A 22,187-nucleotide genomic window follows, 5' to 3' on the forward strand; every position below is an offset into this window, starting at 1 on the left:
ATTTCAGCTTGCTCAGGATTAATGTCTCGAAGTAATTACCAATGCTTCGTAATACTTAGGAAGTCCTCTCGATTGCTATTGGATTTAGTTGCAGCCGCATGTACACGATTTTATATCTAGAGGTCATGAAAATAGGAAAGATTCGGGAGATTACTTTTTCCAGACTGAATATCAAAAACAAATGGCTAGAAAGGGGGAGGGAGCGTTTAGCTGAGATTTTTTTCCAAGAATCCTTGTTCATGATAATATGCTGGTTCGACTTGTTTCAAATCTTCAGATAAAAAAATGTATACTCAGAAATTTATTATAGTGCTAAATTCTGAACTTTTGGGCAAAGGGAATGGATAATCGGCTTGTTGGTAAGCTTCATGTACATTTTATCGTACCCTTAAAAGTGAGCGCTGCGCCAGCACTGTCTAGGTGAGGTTTTTTTCATTGAATTTATTTGCATTCTATTTTGCGCCAAGGTTTTCTCCAATATTTCAATAAATTTTCGGTGTTAAAGTAACAGGTTGTGCTTATCGGAAATGCCACTGCACTTGCTCAAATATTTCTTTTTCTGAGCCAACTGGTCTAAGGTTTATTGTATTCACCTTCTCTTTGTTTCTTTCAATTATTGCTTTCTTTTATACTGAGGTATTCGAATAAGTTACATTCACTTTTTTAAAGACTTGGGTATAACAAAACTCTTAAAATTGGTTCGTTGTTTGCCCGTTTATCAGTTTGTCACACGCACTTTTCTCGAAATCGGTAATACCTTCCAGCACGAAATTTAGTGGAAAACCTGGAATTGGATTTTTTCGAATGGGGTGGCATCGTTCTACGTTGAGCTAAAAGCTCTGTCGAACGCCTGATCTGGATGCAGTCGTGAGGCTTTGAAATCCCCATTTAGCGTATCAAGTCGCCGTTGTTTCGGCCCAGCCTTATTGTTTCCCATCGACTTGGTTATTCAGACCAATCTTGTCAAGTGAATTTTTCTTAGCGCGACATGACCACACCATCCAAGACGCCTCTCACGCGATTTTTCCACGATCGTAGCAACCCCATATTGATCGCGGATATCCTAATTTCGGATATGATCAAGGTATGTTACGCCATTGCTCCAACGTAACATCTTCGTCTCTGTAGCCCAAACTCAGAGCCAAAAAAGCCGCTAGGGCGAACGACACTGCGGTCGTGAAAAATTCTGTTTTCTTTAGATTCAATTTGAGACCGTGTTGTACGAGGTGATTCTGCCATTTTTGAACAAGTTGCTCTAGATTCATTTGATCCAATGTGATACTGTCCATAATAAGAAACAAGTCGGGATATCGAAAGCTGGGCGCTTCGCGTATAAAGGTTTTGCGTTCATCTTATGTGAGAAGCTATGCACGATTTTCCAATTGTACATCGCTAAGAAAACGAAATTTCCGTCATCTTTTGCCAAGCCCCAAGATACACATACGCATGTACATCAAAATCAACTGTGTTTACCCTAAATAAACAAACATTGTCTATGACTGCATGACTATGCATGCATATATATGCGTATATTGATGTAACGCATCTTCACGCATTTCCACTTTACTCCGTGCACAAAAGCATACATATCTACGTTAGGTACGTAAATTAAAAACCACTGGTAACTGGAACACACATGTTTATCATATTATATTGGTTACTACCTGTATTATTAACATATACATATATATACATGTGACTATCTGAAGGAATTGACACTGAAATGCAAATAATATATTTAGTTATTTCAAAAAAGGCAAACTGAAACGTTCCCATCGACCCCACCGTTCATATAAGTTTACTTTATATGATGATGGCATCGTACATGTCTTGGGTACCATAAATTCACCTGAAATGCGAGACTTTGACCTTCCATAATATGTTAATAATCATCGGATTTCCTTCAAATTTTTCAGGATTATGTCCTATATTATCGTTTATGCTGAGGTGAGCTCTTGGGATGAACTTAAAGGGGGCTTTCTGGTAAATTTCCAACAGACAGACAGACAGACAGACAGACGGACAGACAGACAGACAGACAGACGGACAGACAGACAGACATCGAATCGATTCTAATAACGTTTTGTTTTACACAAAACCTTAAAAATACCAGTTTCGAGTACTAATTAAGCCGTTTCATTTGATACCCCATATGTTCTGAAAAGAAAATTTACACCCTCTTTTCGCATGTATGGGGCGTCCCCGTTAAAGTTCAACACAAAATGGCGCCACTCGCTGCATGTAAAGGGACGCACAGACCACATGTTCTCCCCAAATTTCGTAACAATCGATTCAGCTGCCTCTGAATAAATTGGGTGTGATAGACAGACAGACATTGAACCGATTTTAATAAGGTTTTGTGTTTATACGCACAGTCTGCATTGCGTCGCTAGTTCCATAGTTCTTGACAAGCCTTGCTTGATTCACGGTTATTTGGACGATCTCCCGAATACGGTTGTCAAGAATGTGTTCAAAAATCTCCACGGTGAGGTAGTCCATTCTATTGGACTACCTTTGTTTTTGCATATTGGAACTCTAGTGCTTTTTTGTCAGTCAGATGATGTTCTACCTTCCTAAATAACCCGATTGAAGAACTCACTAACCCACAGGGTTGGACGTCAGGATGTAACTTTTCCGAGCTCAGATGCGATATTGCCAGGTCCCGTTGCTTTTGCTGAATTGCTCCAATGTCGGCAGTATTAGTGGAAGTGCAGGATAAACAAATCCTTCTGTTGAAATCTGTTCGAAAATTTCCGGCATCTATCCGTCGCTGATTGTCGATCGGTAAGCAAAGTACCGTTCTTGTTATTAATGCAATAGAAGTGTTCGATATACCGTGTGCGTTGTCGATATAGATCTCTCTCGCCATCCCGAGTGTCCAGTTTATTATAAATATTTGTCATGGCCTGTTCGGGAAATAGCGATCGTTTTCTTTGCTTCCCGGGTGGTATTCGTGTAAATTTATCAATTGCCCAACGTTTTATTGTCGAGAAGTTTATGGTAGAGACGTTCCTTTTCACGGATTTTCATTCCAAAGCCACGTATGTCGGCTAATGAGCCGCTTACTTGGCTTGATGACTGCAAAGGTTAAATAGGCCGCTTTGTGAATCATGTTCTTAACTTGTTTCCACGATTCTTCTACATTGGTAATGGTTGGTAATCGCGTAAATGAGATCATTTCTTCCTTTTTCTCACAAAATCGCCACCATTTAATTCGTCGTGAGCCATTGTGTTTCTCACGCTGTTTGATCAGTGGCTCAATTTGCAAGAAAGCAAACAACGGCCGATATTGAGATGCGATGGTCTCATAGGGAGTGGCTTTGCAGTCAGTGGCGGTGGTAGAATGTCGGCGTCTCATGAGAATATGGTCGATGTGGGTTTTTCTATTCCCAATATCAAATGTAGGAAGATGAGACAATCGTTTAATGAATGTATTCTTAAGTATAAGCTCGTGAATATCCGCAAAGTCGACTATACGTTCGCCTTTTCTTCCATGGCACCTGTTGCCGTCTGCCTTTTCACGCATATTACTTTCGCAACGTCAGGGAGCACCCAGATATCCCTTCAATTGCCACTCTCAAAACGTGTGCCCTTTTGCGTAATCTTAACGACTATCCATACTATTACATCTATCCTAACAAGTCTGTGAACTAGAAAAGTGCAGGTGGTGCGGTTGCTACCAGGCGCGGAAGTTTTACCAACAAGTCAGCAGGATGAAGCCTTATATAGCTTGATGCTCATCCTGTCGAGACAAAGAGGAAAATCTGATTTCCGACAGAATGGACATATTGGAGCGATGGGTTGAGTTCTTTGATGAGCTACTGAACAACCAGAACATCGGCGAGTTGGAGGTCCCGCCAACTAAAGACGACGGACAAATACTGCCAGCACCAAGTTTGAGAGAAACAGTCCGTGCAATTCATCGGCTAAAAAATCATAAGTCGCCAGGAGCCGATGGAATTACAGCCGAATTGGTTAAATATGGAGGCGACCAGTTACACCAAGTGGTTCGTCAACTTGTGCTCAAGGTATGGGACAGCGAATCAATGCCGGACGATTGGCAACGAGGCATTATCTGTCTCATACATAAAAAGGGATATATCACACAGTGCAGCAATTATAGAGGTATCACGTTGCTGAGTGCTATCTATAAGATATTCTCCACTATCTTACTAGGCCGGATAGCCCCATACGCCCAGAACATCATTGGCCCATACCAAAGAGGCTTCACTTCAGGCAAATCAGCAACAGATCAGATTTTCTCTCTGCGGCAAGCGATGAAAAAACTGTTGGAATATGGACAACAGTTGCACCATCTGTCCATCGACTTTAAAGCCGCCTTCGGTATCCCGACGAAATTAATAAGACTGACTAGGCTGACCCTGACCAATGTGCGAGGCCAGATAAAAGCAGCAGGATCACTCTCAAGACCATTCGACATCAATAATGGTCTACGACAAAGGGATGCGCTATAATGCGTCCTCTTTAACCTGGCCCTGAAGAAAGTGATCCGTGATGCTGATGTAAATGCAAGAGGTACGATCCTCTTTAAGTCCACTCAACTACTGGCCTATGCTGACGATATCGACATCATGGGAAGAACCACCCGAGACGTACAAACTGCCTTCATCCAGATCGAGCAGGCGGCACGAGATCTTGGGCTGTACATCAATGAAGGCAAGACAAAATATATGGTGGCAACGTAACGATAACAGCTACGATGAGGATATATACGCGCACGGTTGTTGTCAGCCAACAGAGCCTATTTCAGCTTACAAAAACTGTTCCGCTTGAAACATCTCACCATAGGGTCAAAACTCTTACTGTACAAGGCAATGATCTTGCCAGTCCTCATGTATTCCTCGGAGACTTGGGTTCTTAGCAAGAAGAATTGCGAACTCTTGGCCGCGTTTGAGAGAAGAATCCTCCGAAGAATTTTTGGCCCCCTACATGAGGATGGATGATTCCGTAGCCTACACAATGACGAAATCTATGAGCGATACCATGACCGTCCGGTTGTGGATAAAATGCGGCTCAATAGGTTACGGTGGGCGGGTCACTTAATCCGTATGGATGAGGATGATCCAGCCCGGAAAGTCTATAAGGGCAATATCTATGGTAGAAGAAGAAGACGAGGCAGACCCTGCCTAAGATGGACCGATAGCGTAGGTCAGGACGCCAGACATCTTTTAGGGATATCGATTTGGTGGACCTCGGCGCAGAACCGGGATGTCTGGAGTTCCTTATTAAGGCAGACCTAGATCGGATACCGGTTGTTGCGTCGTTGATGATGATGATGATACTATCTATCGACAATTTCCGTACGAGTGGAAGCATAAGACCTGCAGTAATTGCAAGCCCAGTGGCTTTACCCCGTTTGAGTGCATTAATGCTCGAAATGATTTCTCTGCTGCTTGGAGTAACATTAAGTATCCGCAATTTACAATGACTGCCCACTTCATCCGCAAGAGGATGAACCTACATATATGGTTAAGAACCATGGTGAAATGTTCTTTCCTCGTCATCGTAGATGAGAACTCGATCGTTATTGTTCTCCACAGGAGCATCAAAAGATTTGCGACTCCATGCAGCGCAATAGCAAATTCTCTCCTGTCACGGCGTACACTATGCTGAACATTTCGGGATTTCTCTTGGTATCGGAGTTTGAGCACGTCACATCCGCCATCACTCGCAGCAGTCAGTCGAGCCTTCAACTCCTTCCGATTCCGGAGATAATTCGGCATGTGGCCAATGACTTGTGTAGTACCCCATTAAGATCGCCCGCTATGACGATGTAGCGCACTTTACAATGCACGATAATGCTTCAGCCACATAATGGATGTGTTTTATCGGTAGGTACATAACAAGTAGTTGCCAGTTGTACGTTACATATTTGGGTTCTGTCTGATTGAGCTTTTTTGTGATGAAACCAATGAATCCCAGCTGCAATTGATTCATTGTTGGGGGAATGTTTCAATAATAAACTTAGATGTAGAGAGATATGTAGCTGAAAAAGCGTTTGGGATTGCCAAACTGCTTTGCCTGTTCCGGGTTCCGGGTTAGGAGATCTGCATACCATAGCCTATTGTGCCGGACTTTATCCAATATCGCTCATCGTCCGTGTTCCTCGAGGAGGCCAAAAACTCTTCGCTTCGAAAGCGGTTAAGAGTGCACCATTTTTCTTGATAAGGACCCGAGTCGTCGAGGAGTACTTGAGGACTGTCAAGGCCAGTGTCGTGTATAACAGAAAGTTTGACTCTATGGTGAGAGGTTTCGAGTGAAACTGTTTTTGACAGCTGAAATAGACTCTGCTGACTGTTAACACACTGTGCCCAAATTTCGTCGTTAGAGCTATTATTGGTAGCGATTTTCACTTTTGTCTCCTATCTTGATGGTTTTCAGTTGACCAAGGGTGTTGAATGGTGTTGTTTTGTTTCTAGTGCTGATGTGTTTCGTCTTCCCATTAGTAATGTGCAGTCCAAGATCTCGCGCTGCTTGCTCGATCTGAATGAAGGCGGTTCTGAAGTTGTTCTTTTTTACACTTCGTCAGCTATTACTTCTATCATGATAAGGTTAAAACATTGTGGGATGTGAAAGGGCTCGAGATTGACTGCTGCTTTTAACTGGCCCCGGACATTGGCCAGGGTCTGTCTTATTAATTTCCTCCTAGTATCGAGATCTCTCATATGCGTTCAGTTTTACCCTAGTTTTTTAAGGTTTTGTGTAAACACAAAACCTTATTAAAATCGGTTTAGTGTCTGTCTGTCCGTCACACGCATTTTTCTCGGAGACGGTTGTAGCGATTGACATCAAATTTGGTAGAAAGGTGGGAACTGTGAACGCTCACGCATACATCCTTTCACGTCGAATTTAAGGGGGGGTCTCCATACATGCAAAAGGGGGGTGTAAAATTTTTTTTCATCAAATATAGTCATGTGGGGTATCAAATTAAAGGTCTCGATTAGTACTTTTCAAAGCCAATCTTAGTTTTGACATTCGTTGGAAGGATGGGGAGCGCGGGGGGTTGAAAGTGATCGCTTCTCCATTAAGCCATTCTCAGAAACTAGCAAACCGAAAAATCTGAAAAAAATCAGGAGGCTGCCATTATATGGTGCCTGGACTCCGAAATATCTTCCATGCCGATATCTGTTTAAATAAAGTTAATAATATATATTATTACTACAATTTTTTGTAATTGGTTAGAAACACCCCTTAAGTTCATCCTAGTACCATGAAATTTTGCAGTGATATAGGCTATGATATATAGCATGATCTTACCAGGTTTGGTGGAAATCGCACTATTACTAACAAAGTTATAATACCTTAAATTTGTTGCTTCTATGAAAATTGCAGACTATGAATGTCAATATCACCCGAAAGGGGATACTCTCACATAATATATGGATATATTACATGCTACGTACTAAGAAATACACAAAACCTTTCGTACCTGAAGCGTCCAGCTTCCGGTTTCCCGACTTGTTTATTTTATGATATGCACTCTTGAAGTCGATGAGAAGATAGCGAAACCATCAATTGTCGGTGATGGTACTTAGCAACGTAATACCTCTATAATTACTGCACTGACTGACATCGCCCTTTTTAAAATGTCACTTTGGCAGTCATCAGACATTGATTCGCTGCCCCTTGAATATAAGTTGACGATGCGCTTGGTTTAATTGGTCGTCTGTATATTTAACGAGTTCGGCTGTAATTCCTTCGGCTTCTGGCAACTTATGATTCCTAAGCCGATGAATTGCATGCGCTGTTTCTTCCATGCTTGGTGATGGCAGTATTTGTCTATGGCCTTCATTTGGTGGTACCGTCAACTCGCTGGTTGTTGAGCAATTCATCAAAATATTCAACCCATTGCGCCGACGTGCTCAAACGGCCTCCGCAGGGTGAAAGAAAGAAAATTGTCTGGGTTTTAACTTAAAACAATATGAAATGACTTTCTCAACTACCCAACAAAGTAGGAAAGTTAGAAAGTTTGCGTTTGATGTGTTTGCACATTTTATTTATTCAAATGAACAGAATTTGGCGATATTTACAGTAATTTTCTTATGAAATTTCTTCAAGGATTTTTCCCATTTGTTATTATTTATTTTATCAATTTAGTACGTAATTATTTGTTACCAATTACCGAGAAGAAATTAGAACAAGTGTGTTTGCATTTTGCAATAAAACACTATTTTGTATAGGCTGGAATTCCCATGGATGATGAATTAATGCAGGAACTCGATCTCTAAAGGAGCTACAGGGGCAAAGCATGTGATGTAATTCGATCTCGACTATGGTGATATCATTGATTTTTTTCTACCATCGTGTCATGAACGTTCGTCAAATAATGTTGGATTCGAATAAGTAGGAGAGACGGGCCAAAGATAAATAAATATGAACAAAAAAGATTCTCAATCTAACCTATCATAGTAGCCTTCCCTTCTACATTAAGGGATATAAACGTTCATGGGGTTTAACATGAGTACTGGCCGTTTAAACATAAACCAACGGCTTGATTTGGCGGCGACAATCAATCTCCCTGTGGATGTCACGACAGCACCGATTAATGCAAAGTGCGGGCTCAGCATTCATACTGATGGATGCGACCATATCTAACATCTCTGATCAGTAAGGTCTGTGGCCCCGGGTTGTAAAGTGGAACTCTGCACATTGAACTTATAAGGGGCTCTGCTCACGATAAGTGCGTAAACACAGCCACAATGAACCTCCGACCAGGGACCGCAAATAACCAGGGCCAAACATAATCTAAAAGAAACCTCCTAAAGGATAAAGGCTAAACAGCTATCTCCATTGCAGATCTTGTCTGCTTGTACTTGAGTATGTACGGATTAAAATTCAGTGAAGGCATCGAACGATTTGGTAATGACTTAATGCGTTTGTACGAGTATGTACGAGATAGAGAATCAGGCACTGGATTTTTAGAGTCCCTGAAGCTTCAATGCCCGTCTGACCAGTTTACCGTGAGGGTTTGACTGATTTATTAGCCACTTAAGCGAAACGTGGTCGGGTACCACTTCGAAAGTTGCGCCCGGAATTTGTACAACGCTATCAAACATTCCTGTTTGGGGACAGAGTAGTTTCGCTGAGCCTACGTAAATTTCTTCGACATGGTAGGGTTCCCAGATCAGCAAAACTGACGGCGTTTCTGAAACATGTCTATCAACGGTGCCGTCAGCGAAGTGTAATTTAGCACAAATCGCTGATATTATTCAGGCATTCTAAGGAGCGGCCATAAATGTTTAACGGTGGGGCTCGGTACAAATCGTCAAATTAACGACGATGTGCCTTCTTCCTGCCTGCTCTTTCGGATGTTCAATATCAAGCTAGTGCGTCTCCGACAGAGAGTCAACGTCGCCTAAGAGCAGCCAGTGCTGGTCGAAGGTCTCTGCGATGAGCATACTGCTCAAATATACAAAACCTTTATGGGGTAAGTGACCAGGAGTGACTTTATTCACCAGAAGCTGCATAGTTTGAGAAGCATTGCAGGGCTCAAAAGCTTTGTCCAGTCGAATTCGAACGTATCCTTAAGACCTAGACTTGTAATAAATCTACCCTTCGACAGACGGCTGGAAATACCCTTGATGTGAAGCCTAGGATAAGCTCCCTTCACGGTGATACTGTTCACCTTACACGCATCAAGGCAAAGAAGCTATTTACCAGGCTTCATCACAAAGTTGATCGGGGAAGGCCAGGCGCTTTACGATTCCCCGATGATTTCCGAAGCCAGCATTCGATCAATTTCACCTTGTCTTCAGAAATGGCGCCCAACGTGAGTGTATGGTCTAGTGGCCAGAATATCTCGAGGTCAATCGCGCACGTGAAGTCGTGAAATCCCAGATCTGAGTGCCGCAAATGAGAAGGAGGAAAGTCCACGAGGGATCGCACTCTCAAACGAGACTTCTCCTGCCTTAGATAAGCAATGAGGCATTCGAGTTTCTTATTTTCCAGATTCAGTTCGCGGGGTGATCTTGCGCTAGGTTCACGCGCTGTTCCATGTTGGTTGATTTTGGGGTTCCGGTGCGGACTCGCGTATCGGTTAAGGAGACGTGAAGCTAAAAAAAACTAAAAATGATACAAAATTTGAACCTTTCATCATCATCAACGGGGCAATAACCAGTATCCGGTCTAGGCCTACCTTAATAAGGAACTCTTGACACCCTGGTTTTGCGACGAGGTCCACCAATATCCCTAAAAGCTGTCTGGCATCCTGACCTACGCCATGGTTCCATCTCAGGCAGGGTCTTCTTGGCTTCTTTTTCTACCATATATATTGTCCTTATAGACTTTCCGGGTGGCATCATCCTCATCCATACGGATTAAGTGACCCGCCCACCGTAACCTATTGAGCCGGATTTTATCCACAACCTCCCAGTCATGGTATCGCTCTTAGATTTCGTTGTTATGTAGGCTATGGAATCGTCCATCCTTATGTAGGGGGCCAACAATTCTTCGGAGGATTCTTCTCTCGAACGCGGCCAAGAGTTTACAATTCTTCTTGTTAAGAAACCAAGTCTCCGAGGAATATATGAGGACTGGCAAGATCATTGTCTTGTACAGTAAGAGCTTTGACCCTATGATGAGACGTTTCGAGCGGAACAGTTTTTATAAGCTGAAATACGCTCTATTGGCTGCCAACAACCGTGCGCGGATGTCATCATCGTAGCTCTTGTCGGTTATGATTTTCGACCCTAGATAGGGGAAATTTTCAATGGATTCAAAGTTGTAGTCTCCTATCTTTATTGTTTTCGTTTGACCAGCGCGATCCGATGTTGTTCGTTCTTTGTTTTTTTTGGCGCTGACGTTACCACCATGTACTTCGTCTTGCCTTCATTTATGTGCAGCCCGAGATCCCGCACCGCCTGCTCGATCTAGATGAAGGAAGGCTGTATATTTCGCGTTGGTCTTCCCGTAATGTCAGTATCATCAGCGTAGGCCAGTAGTTAAGTCTGCATCGCGAATCACTTTCTCCAGGGCCAGGTTGAAGAGGACGCATGACAGAGCATCCCCTTGTCTTAGACCGCTGTTGATGTTGAATGGTCTCGAGAGTGGTCCTGCTGATTTTATCTGGCCTCACACATTGGTCAGGGTCAGCCTCGTCAGCGTTAATTTCGTTGGGATGCTGAATTCTCTAATGGCCGTGTACAGTTTTACCCTGGCTATGCTGTCATAGGCGGCGGAACCTTTACTGCTACCGAAGCTACGGCCTTTGGTTATCGAAAACCGATTATGATGAATTTCTGGAATAAGCGCACGCTCCTGCAAGGAAGTAAGGTTGCAAGGGTTCTTAGAATACTCGCTTTCTTCAACTCAATGCGAGAATTCCAACGATATAAGTAAGATGGTGACACTCTGGAAAGTTCTCCGCTCCCTCCTACGGTAATGTGCTTTTGTACTCTGGAAAGTAAAGTGGTAGCAGACGCGAATCCGGCTTGCTTCTCACGGCTACCGCAAAGCCTTAATCGGGAGTCGGTTTTTGACAACTTTCTAACTGCAAATTCAGGTCCAAGTTAAGGAGCATCGCAATTGTACAGCAAATAAGTGCAATTAATAGGACGCTTCCTAAAGGTGATGGGTGATCTGAATGCCAAAGTGGGATCTTACAACACTTTCCTCTCATATGTGATGAGGAAACTCGGTCTTGGCGACCGTAACGATAATGGTGTGGATTTCTTCAACTTCTACTGCGTCGTCATTGGTGGCACATTGTTCGAGCACGGTATGATCAACCAAATCGACCACTTTGCGATCAGCAGTAGGTATGCCTAGCAAAAGAGGCGCTGGTATCGGCCTAGAAAGAGGTGACCATTTGATAGTCAATTACATTCGCTTGCGTGTTGCATTCGGCACTTCTCGCAGGGTTGGGGAGCTGCGACCCCCAATTCATTCATGAGGAATTCATTGTAACAAATCAGCAACGATGGCGATGGATTTACGATACCCTCTTAGTCGTACCAAATATCGCAAGCCAATTTAATCTTTTTAAGGTTTTGTGTAAAAATCGGTTTACTGCCTGTCTGCTTGTCTGTTACAGACATTTTTCTCGGAGACAGTTGTAGCGATTGACACCAGATTTGGTGGAAAGGTGGAAACTGTGAACGCTCACGCATACAGTGAGTTACAGGATTCTACGTTGAATTTAAGGGGGGTTCCCATGCACGCAAAAGGGGGTGTAATTTTTTTTCATCAAATATGGTCATGTGGAGTATTATATTTTTTTTTTTTGGGAGTAGGGTAGGTGAATGCGTTTATGCACAGAGTGTTGGACTCCCGCAACAGCACGCTGGCGGACTACCAACTAAACACCTCCCTGTCATCAGAGAACTAGCCTGGAACCGTTTGACACATTACTTCGGGCTAGTCCTCCCGCTCTCCCGGCGTTGGGAGCCCTCAAGTCAGGGAATTCCTTTCACCAACGGGAGGGGATGGGAGGAGGGGAGTTGTTGTTAGTTCAGGGAACCCCTTACTGCCCGATCCTTCCGCCGGTCAAGTTCAATCTTCTTCGCAATAAGAGGAGCCCGAACATAATGCGCAATACGATTCCAGCTGCCAGCGCTCTTTAGTATCTCTCTGACAATGTTGTCTGGAGAGAGCTCCCCTGTGTCTGCATAAAGCTGCTGGTGGAGGCCGTCCCACCTCTCGCAAGAGAAAAAGGTGTGTTCAGCGTCATCCGCCACTCTATTGCAGAACACACAATCAGGAGATCGCGCCTTCCCAACCCTATGCAGGTAAGACTGAAAACCTCCATGCCCACTTGGAAGTTGGGTAAGGAAGTAATCAATCTCACCGTGCTTTCTGTTCAACCATGGGTCTAATTTGTCGATGAGCCGCGCAGTCCATTTGCCCCTTGGCTCATTTTGCCAAGAAAGTTGCCACTCGCTAAGGGTGCGTTGACGTTCTTCACGGGCAACCACTTCTCTTAAGTTTTCGCCCTTACGGCGGTAGATAGCTTTGCCTTCCTTGGCAAGGAGGGCAACGGGGATCACTCCCGCAATCACCATCACAGCCGGTTCGGAGACGGTGCGATAAGCAGACGCCACTCGCAAAGCTCCCCGCCTCTGCACTTGAGCGAGGCGTTTAGGATGCACCTCCTTGTCAAGGGCATCAGCCCATACCCCGCACCATAGAGAAGCACGGACTGCGTTGCTCCCATGAGGAAACGTCTCCTAGTTGATATAGGGCCGCCGACATTCGCCATTAGCTGACTCCTGCTGCAGCCCTGTCCGCGGCTGCTTTGATTTGCTCGAAGAAGCTCATCTTTGAGTCGAGCATTAAACCAAGGTATTTAATCGCTGGTTTTGACTCTATAATCAACACGCCGATCGATATGGGACGCAAGGTCGGGATTCTCCTTCTGGTCAGGATGACTACTTCGGTTTTTTCCAGCGCAAGGTTGAAACCGTGAGCAGTCATCCGTCCGCTTACCCGTCGCATCAATATGCCAAGTCTGCTTTGCGCCTGTTCGACAGTGTGTCCGGCAACAAGTGGCGCAACGTCGTCTGCATAACCGACCAGGCGCGACTCTTCGGGCATATCAAGTCTCAGCAGACTATCGTAGGAAGCGTTCCAGAGGTCCCCCCTAGGATGGATCCCTGCGCTACTCCCGACGTGATTTCCATCCTCCTCTCCTCCTAGCGTCTCATAGAGCAGGAAGCGGTCTTTCAGATAATCCTTCAATATCCGCAAGAGATAGCTTGGCACGTGAAAGATTTCTCTAGTGTGCCTAGCATCTTACGGAATTGAAGGCATTTCTGACATCAAGCGTTATGAGGAGCACTATCCGTCGAGATCGGCGGTTGTGTGCCCCGGCTCGATTAAACGCATCTACGACCTCCATAACAGCATCCACTGTAGATTTCCCTGTTCTAAACCCGAACTGCCTTGCGGATAAGTCCCCGGCAGCACGGATCGCTTCAGCGAGTCTACCCCTGATGAGCTTCTCGAGCACTTTTCCGGCCGTGTCAAGCATACACAGCGGTCGGTATGCAGACGGGAGCTCCTGGTCTCCTTTACCCTTACTGATCAACGCGAGTCTGGCCACTTTCCAGCGACAAGGAAAAATACCCTCCTTCAAGCACGCTTTGGACACTTCCAGCGGCAATTCTGGCCGTTGGCGGAACACCAGTTTGTAAACTTCCGCCGGGATGCCATCAGGACTTGGCGCCTTCCTGTTTTTCATAGTGAGAACCGCTTCTTCGAGTTCTCCCATTGTGAAAAGGGGGCAATCCACGACGCTTTCCGCGCTATTTACATCAACCCGTACAGGATGTCTGGGGAACAATGCCCGCACAATGCGGTCCATCTGGTCGGTGCTCAATATGCAGGGCTTCCGCAGAGCCCCGATTTTCCGAGTGACAAGCTTATAGCCAAGTCTCCACGGGTCATCATTCACCTCATTAACAAGATTTTGCCAGCCGCGAGCTTTGCTTTTATTTATAGCGCTGCGGAGTCTCCTTTTTGCTGATTTATATTGTGCCTGTGGAGTATTATATGGAAGTTCTCGATTAGTACTTTCCGAAGCCGGTCTTAGTTTTGATATTGGTTGGAAAGGTAGGAAGTGCGGAGGTTGAAAGTGACCATTTCTTTAACGAATCCATTCTCAGAAACTATCTAACCGAAAAATTTGAAAAAAAATCAAGAGGCTGCCACTATATGGTGCCTAGGCTCCGAAATACCCTACATATCGATATCTGTTCAAATAAAGTTAAAAATAGTATATTACTGTAATGTTAAGTATTTGGCTGGAAAACCGCCCTTAAGTGCATCCTAGTGCAGCAATATAGGCTATAATATAGAGCATGATTCTACCAAGTTTGGTGGAAATTGCACTATCACTAACAATTTAATCATAGTTGCCACTTATTTGCAAATTCCCATGCATATATTACGTGCTACCTACCAATGGGACAAATGGACACTCAAAAACTCTTTATAAAAGAAATACACAAAATCTTTCATACCATAAGCCTCCAGCTTCCGATTTTCCGATTTGTTTACCTTAAAGGACAATTACGTTCCAAAAAAGCTTGAGCCTTGAAATTGTGATGTTTCTGCAAACGGCGCGTAAGTAGTCTTCATCCAACACCCTTGAGTTCTGTGTCCCCTATTCGCTCCTTATTTTTATTTTTCGCACAGTTTCTTGTCAATGAGGCTGTTTCGCATCGAGATAAATTTTCCCTGGAATCTGAAATCCAAAACGGAGTCCTCCAAGGCTACATTCTGCGACTAATATTAGGCATTTCGTTTGATACCACTCATGCTCATATTCTGTTTAATTAATTAATACACCCCCTTGTTACGTGCATGTCCTCCTTTTACTTAACACAATATCATGCCAGTTATTACGTGTAAAGGACAATAAAGGCCATTTGCATGTAGATCGGGTGTGGCAAGCAACAGTTATTGAATCGATTCTAATAAGGTTTACTTTTACACAAAACCTTAACAACACCATGTCCATGAAGATCCCTAATATTTGTTTTGGTCAAATTATTGCAATTGTCATCTTAAGAAAGATGCAACAAAACGGTTCTTCAGCTTGTTTTACGTTTTCCCGATTGAGCTAATACCTAACCGATGTAATGAATTGACACTAAGTTAGAGAAATAGTATCTTTCATACGAAAGTATTTTATTTATGGTTTCTATTTGCAATTTTTTTACTGCATGTGGAGAGGAGAAATTGGCAGTTGTACAAATAGATTTAGAAAATTGGAGCATATAAAAGCGCGGGTAATCATTCGATTCATAGAAAGAGCTTGGTTTCGTTGATTAAACATATCTAGTCTAAAGATGAAGTCCTTATCGTTTATTATTTTGACTTTGGCGTTATTTTTGCCAACCATTTTGTCGGCACCTATTCTTGATTTCGATGTAAGTATTTTAAGGAGAGTCAGTTTTGTTGAAAGGGAAATGTGATGGTAATTATGTTATTTGTTGTTTCATTTTTTATTCAAAGGATAAATTCGAATTAATTCGGACAAGGCGAGACGAATCCAATTCTAGTTCCACTCCCAATTCCAGTTCCAGCTCCACTACTGAATCTAGTTCTAGCTCCACTACTGAATCTAGTTCTAGCTCCACTACTGAATCTAGTTCTAGCTCCACTACTGAATCTAGTTCTAGCTCCACTACTGAATCTAGTTCTAGCTCCACTACTGAATCTAGTTCTAGCTCCACTACTGAATCTAGTTCTAGCTCTACCTCTGGCTCCAGTTCTAGCTCTACCCCTGGATCCAGTTCTAGCTCTACCCCTGAGTCCAGTTCTAGCTCTACCTCTGGCTCCAGTTCTAGCTCTACCCCTGAGTCCAGTTCTAGCTCTAGCCCTGGGCTCAGTTCTAGCTCTACCCCTGGGTCCAGTTCTAGCTCTGCCCCTGGCTCCAGTTCTAGCTCTACCCCCGACCCCAGTTCTAGTTCTACCCCTGGCCCCAGTTCTAGCTCTACTACTAATCCTAATTCGAACCCCACTTCTAATCCCAATCCCAGCTCCACTCTTAACCCCAATTCTAACACGACTCCTGACAGAGGTTCTGGTAATGGCTCAAGTTCAAACTCAAACCCATCCGCTTCAAATACTGATCGAGGTAGTGCTGGAATCAATGGCGGAAATTCTGGTACAAATTCTAATAGTAATGCCGCTCGGCTTCGACGGCTGCAAAGACTTCGACGTCAGCAAGTACGTCGCCGTCAGCAAGCACGCCAGCGTCGTCAACGTGCAGCACGTGCACGCAGAGCTCGAAGGACGCGCCAACTTCGTAACAAAAGACGTCGTGATCGCCAACGGAGGTTACGTAATCGTCGTAGGCGCAATCGCCGCATTCGTGACCGCAGACGTCGGAATCGCAATCGCCGAAATCGCAATCGACGTAATCGCAACCGCGGAAATAGGAATCAACGCGGTTAAATTTCCTCTGTAAAAAGGTTTGGTTTCTCTCAATAAATAATTAATGAAAAGGAGTACGTTTTATTGGAACTTTAGGCCAATTGTATCTGGTGGATATGTGTGTGATTCTCAAATGACAATGACTAAAAAGTTTTGGTTTAAGTTGATACATTAGTAGTTTATTAAGTTTGTCAGGGTCTGGGCACTGCATGGCAAAGACCTGGCAAGATGCTGAAAGCTGGCACCTGTCATAGGACTAAGTGATTTCTTCTCTCTTCTACTTTGATATGTTTTAGGCTACGTCGATTGTTGCGCTTAGTCGTTTGGAACATCGCTTTTTGTGCTTGTCAATCCCTAAAATACCTTGCAATGAAATATATGTAGCATTGATTAAATTGCTTGATACGACTTTGGTGAAAGTATGGGAAGGTTAAGAAATGAACTGAGAGGAGGTGTGGTTTTAATAGTTCAATTCGCATAAGGCTTATTCTACTCTTCGGTATGTCTATTCAAATAGTTTCCTCTCTGTGTCGCTCGCAGACTTGTAGGAGTCAATGTGGTCAGCATTGCACTCGCCGAGGTGATTACCCTGATTACATTCAAGTACTCATTCACAGATGAGTCGACTGGTATCCGACTTCGAGTCACGATAACAAATCCCTCTACCATCAGTGAGATTTGAACCGCGACCTTCTGCTACGACAGTCCAGCGCTCTAACCACTCGAGAGCCATCTGGACACGCTTGTTGATAATAGCTGTTTTTTCTCTCAAATTTTCCAAAATTGTGTATTATGCTGTTACTTATGGTTGTACTTCTAGAATGAAACCGAGGGGGGTTTCGGGTAAATTTCTAAAATATGCTAGTCTGCTGTGTGTATTTTGAGGCCTAGATTTTGTGCACCATTGTGAGATCGAGACCTGTTACATTTTTCGGGGCATACATTTTGAGCTCCCACTTCCCTATGTTCCATCCAATTTCAGAAAAGTGCTAATTGAGCTCTTTCATTACGACACATGAATATATTCTGTGAAAAAACATTTTGCACCCCTATTTCACATATATGGGGAGCACCTTTTCAAACTCAACGCAAAATGACGCCACTTGCTGCATGTAAAGGGATTCACAAACTACATGTTCTTACCAAATTTCATGACAATAACCTTCCGGTTTCCGAAGAAATCTGGTGTGACAGACAGATGAAAAGACAGACATTGAATCGATTCTAATAAGGCTCTGTTTCACAAAAACCTTAATGAAAGAGTGGGTTTAACGACTTTAATATCGAAGTTTTCAGGTCCCTTTTCTGGAGAGACAATAGAAGCGTCGCCGTAGTATTTTTAGGTTACTATACAGCGATGCGACATCTAGTACATTCTTGACAACGAATGGATTGCCAACTGTTCCCTGCTTTTCTTAAGCTTGATGCTTTCTCAGTTAGATTTCATAAAGCTCTTCGTAACCAGTAATGCTCACGCGTCCTAATGTTCACATCAGGATAACTTCGTCTAGTAGGCTGAGTTTAAGCAGTATCTGGTAAAATGAATTACATCTTCCCCCGGAGTATAGATGTCACATTTCATTGATGGATTTAGGCAACTCCATCCTCGGATTTGCCGAAACCACTCCTAACGTTGGTACCTTGCAATGACTAATCCCTTAGTAAAATAAATTATGTTCATAATCCCAAAGGACCTGAGGTCAACAGATATCAAAGCAATCTAACTTTTGCGAAGGGGGGTCATAAGATCTGGCTGACTACGGAATTGTGGGAACGGATCGATGAACGGAATGGGCTGAAAGCTCTATTGACCGCTGCGGGTGATGGAGGGCGTGGCGCGCTCGAGCGAAATCCTAAAAAGTTCATCGTACCCGTGATAAGAGCGAATTTGCTATTGCGCTAATCAGGGAAGCGAAAGATTCCGCAGAGGCAATGATTTGAGAAGTGTATACCGCATCAGAAAAGAGCTTGCACGTGGTCGCAAATCTTTCGATGGTTCTGTGAACGTTAACAGTCGACTGCTAAACCATGATGACGAGCAAATGAGGAGGTGGACTGTGCACTCCACTATAGTTCTTAAACATATCACATCCAGCGAGGTTCGACCTCTTGTCAATGAAATGAATAGTTACCGTAACACGCGGATATGGACTGTTCCTCCAAACAGAAGAGAAATCTTTTCGGCCATCAATGCACTCAAACGGAGTAATGCCGTTGCCTTTGACAGTCGCCCCGCAGTTATTTATCGCTGCAACTGTATTTACTGCAGATTTGCTACTTTCACTCACACGAAAATATTGGGGATCTGATACCTTCTCCAGAGAGTAGAAGAAGTGAATGATCGTTCAGATTCTAAAGAAGGGATACGTTTTGAATGTGACAGCTGCGTACTCTCTGTTGTCACAAATGATCCTGGAACGCATTAAAGAACATCTCGGAAGCTTTATGGACAGAGATTAGGGTGGTTTCCACTCCGGATCCTCCTGTATTGACTACATCAACACCCTACAAATCATTGTGAATAGTGTGCTACACTTGCTCTCCGTCGATTTCGGAAAAGGTTTCGGACATTCAACTTTCGAACATTATCAGAGCCACAGTTGACGTCCGAAAAGGTCACGTGGTATTACCGATATTATTTCTTTTTGATATTCGTGATGTTCTTCGCGCTGCCTTGTCCGGAGGACGTGGACGAATTCAATGGACCATGACATCTTTCCTCAAACACTTCGACTACGCTGATGACATATATTTGCTCTTTCACCGGGTCATGGGACTTGGCCAAATGGCTCTGGATTTGGAAAGAGAGGCAAGCAGAGTTGGACTGAAGATATACACTAAAAAAAACCAAGGTTCTCAGTCTGATGAATCGTCGCACTCTTCCTATCTGCATTACATTGAGGAGGAGCGACAATTGCATTTCTTGCGACGCCATGGAGTGGAATCCACTCTCTCAAGATTGCCGACGAGTAGGTCGCCCCAAGCGAAATTGTCACAGAATAGTAGATAAGGAGTGCGGGTGTCTTAGGAAATCGTGCAGAGGAGCATTTCAGGTGACCGCGAACGATGGCGCGTATTTGTGTTTGACGCACTATACCACACCGAGGGGTAAATGGAAGCAATATAAAGTTTGTGAAGGGTTTTCCGAATAGATGCATGGCAGTACGCCCACGGTATGGCATTCAGTTTATATGCGGCTAACCTCTGTTTCATCATTTCGTCCTAAAATGAATGGTGGTAAAAAGTGGGTGGAGGCCGTACTTGCCCTAGTTTTCATCGCTCTAGTAAGGCTTAAGCAACCGAGCCTTAGAAATAGCAATTTCTTGTTGTTACTAAAATTCAATTTTGGTTACCGTATATTATCCATATATAATACATTTGGCGGGCTAAGAGTTTTTTATTTTTTGGTTTTAAGTGCAAATAAAACTACAATTAATAAACTTCAAATTTCGAAGTAAAGATCTGTTAGCCGGATTTCCTTCGCTGTCCTTTAAAAGAAGAAGTTGCATCCACGAAGGAACAGGGCGAAATACCTGCTAGTCGAACGGCGCAAAATCCAGATTACTCGTATATAGTCGATGTGGAGCAATTGATCAAAACAAGATATTTTTCGATAAGCACCGCATCCATTCGGTCAAATTGTGCTCAGTAGAAGTCAGGTTAATAGTTTGATCATCTAGGACTAACTCAGAGTACATTACGTCTTCAAAACCCACTAGACACACAATAACGCCTTTCTTGAAGTCAGCTCAATTGTCCGGGGTAAAACCAATAGTTTTGGTATTGCGTGTTGCGCCCGGCGTATTTACATTGATCGAATTCATGTCCGGACAAACAAACTGGTTCGACTTTCCTTTTTGTCAATGAATTTAATTTACTTTATTTTCCCGAATACGTATTTCAGCATCCACTTGCTGCCTTCTTCAGCGGAACCTAAATTCGTGCAAATACCGGATAATTAAGATTTGAATACAGAGTTAAGACGGAGGCCTGCGATTGTTGGCTTTTGGATTGGCTCCAAAACTATTGCGTTAAGCTTCTGTATCTACGGTAGCTGATTGATCGGACCATGGGGGATGCTCAAGCCTATCTTCGTCTTTCTTGAATTGTCAGCAGCTATATTGCGCAGCTATACTAAGGACCATATTCTAAACTTTAATTTTAAATTGTGCTTGCTATGTGCTATGTTTGCGAATTAGTTGTTGAATACAGCGGCCATATAGTTCATAGAAAGTTGTGGAAAAAATCTTTCGTCTTTCAGAAACCATTGTGGAATACAGCTGACTGCGAAGAAGGCATAATTAGAGGCTCCTTCAATATCCGTGAATGTCATAAAAGCGAATTCCTTTTTGAACACTGTTCCTTGTGATAAGCAAGTGAAATCTTGTGGTAGCAAATTTACCTTTCTAGTAGGTATGTTGCTTTTCTTTCTAATTCTGTCAGGAGCTATCAAATTAGACTGATGAGCTGAAAATTAGAGATGCGCGCACTTTAGTAGGTGATATTACGGTGATGTTTCGTGGTGGGATATAACATCGGCGTCAACATTACTAAATATTATTTATCCCTTAGAAGTATTTACATTTTCTTCCTATTGCTTTGCTATAAAGTAATTAATGGCTATTAAGTAATGTAAGGAAACAATCACCATATTCAAAAATAAGGTATCAGACACAAGTCCGATACCCTTTTTCTAGCCAGTCAAGAGAACAGAAGCAACAGTTGCCATCGGCATTCGACAACCGCTACCGCTGCTGACACTAGAAACCGGGATTACATTATTACTCTTGATGTCTGTGATGTAAAATCACAGCGGCGCCGACATAAGAAAAAGTTACTTATCGCAAGTATAATATCATCATAACTTCCCTATTGGGGGTACTACGGTGATGTCCTGATATTAAGAGATATTGTGACGATAATTCATGTTGATGTTTGGTCATGTTTCGATCGCACTTTGTAATGGTAATGTGATATTATACTTTGAGATATCACTTTTGTGATATGACACACATCACTTAGCCATCTCTATCAGAAAGTTGAGTTTCGGCAACCTACCTAATATTAAGAAAGTCCGACGGAGTGCTAAAGTTATCTTCCGATTTTGAATGCCTGATAAACACTTTCGTGATATCATTGAAATTGCCGGGATGGAAGCAAGCTGAGTTTGTCAAGGGCTGCGGAACGATTGATGCAATATACTCCTTGTAGTTGCGTAAGTCGTCTTTACATAGCCTTAGATCTAGAGAAGATATTCGACAGTATTCCACATAACCTCATCTGATCCA

The 22,187-nt window shown here is 43.3% G+C and overlaps 2 protein-coding genes across 4 annotated transcripts in view; both read left to right on the forward strand.

Annotated features, from left to right (window-relative positions):
* LOC119650117 (acyl-CoA-binding domain-containing protein 5) overlaps positions 1–22,187 on the forward strand; it is a 200,153-nt gene that overhangs the window by 117,400 nt on the left and 60,566 nt on the right. The gene's annotated exons all lie outside the window — the stretch shown is intronic.
* On the forward strand, positions 15,779–16,944 carry LOC119650113 (putative protein TPRXL). 2 transcript variants are annotated; one of them, XM_038052637.1, is made up of 3 exons: positions 15,779–15,890; positions 15,976–16,304; positions 16,449–16,944. In XM_038052637.1, exons 1-3 carry the CDS (start codon positions 15,810–15,812, stop codon positions 16,918–16,920), a joined length of 882 nt encoding a protein of 293 aa, XP_037908565.1. In that variant the 5' UTR covers positions 15,779–15,809; the 3' UTR covers positions 16,921–16,944. The 2 variants fall into 2 exon arrangements, with proteins under 2 accessions (XP_037908565.1, XP_037908564.1); XM_038052636.1 differs by having other exon boundaries at positions 15,976–16,944.

This window comes from Hermetia illucens, chromosome 2 (assembly GCF_905115235.1).
Source record: "Hermetia illucens chromosome 2, iHerIll2.2.curated.20191125, whole genome shotgun sequence".
Lineage (NCBI taxonomy): Eukaryota > Metazoa > Arthropoda > Insecta > Diptera > Stratiomyidae > Hermetia > Hermetia illucens.

What these genes read in the sequence shown, in the direction of transcription:
- LOC119650113 (XM_038052636.1), top strand. Translation starts at nt 15,810, where the DNA reads ATGAAGTCCTTATCGTTTATTATTTTGACTTTGGCGTTATTTTTGCCA. An exon ending in CACCTATTCTTGATTTCGAT is followed by an intron (nt 15,891 to 15,975) that starts GTAAGTATTTTA and finishes TTTTATTCAAAG; the next exon opens with GATAAATTCGAATTAATTCG.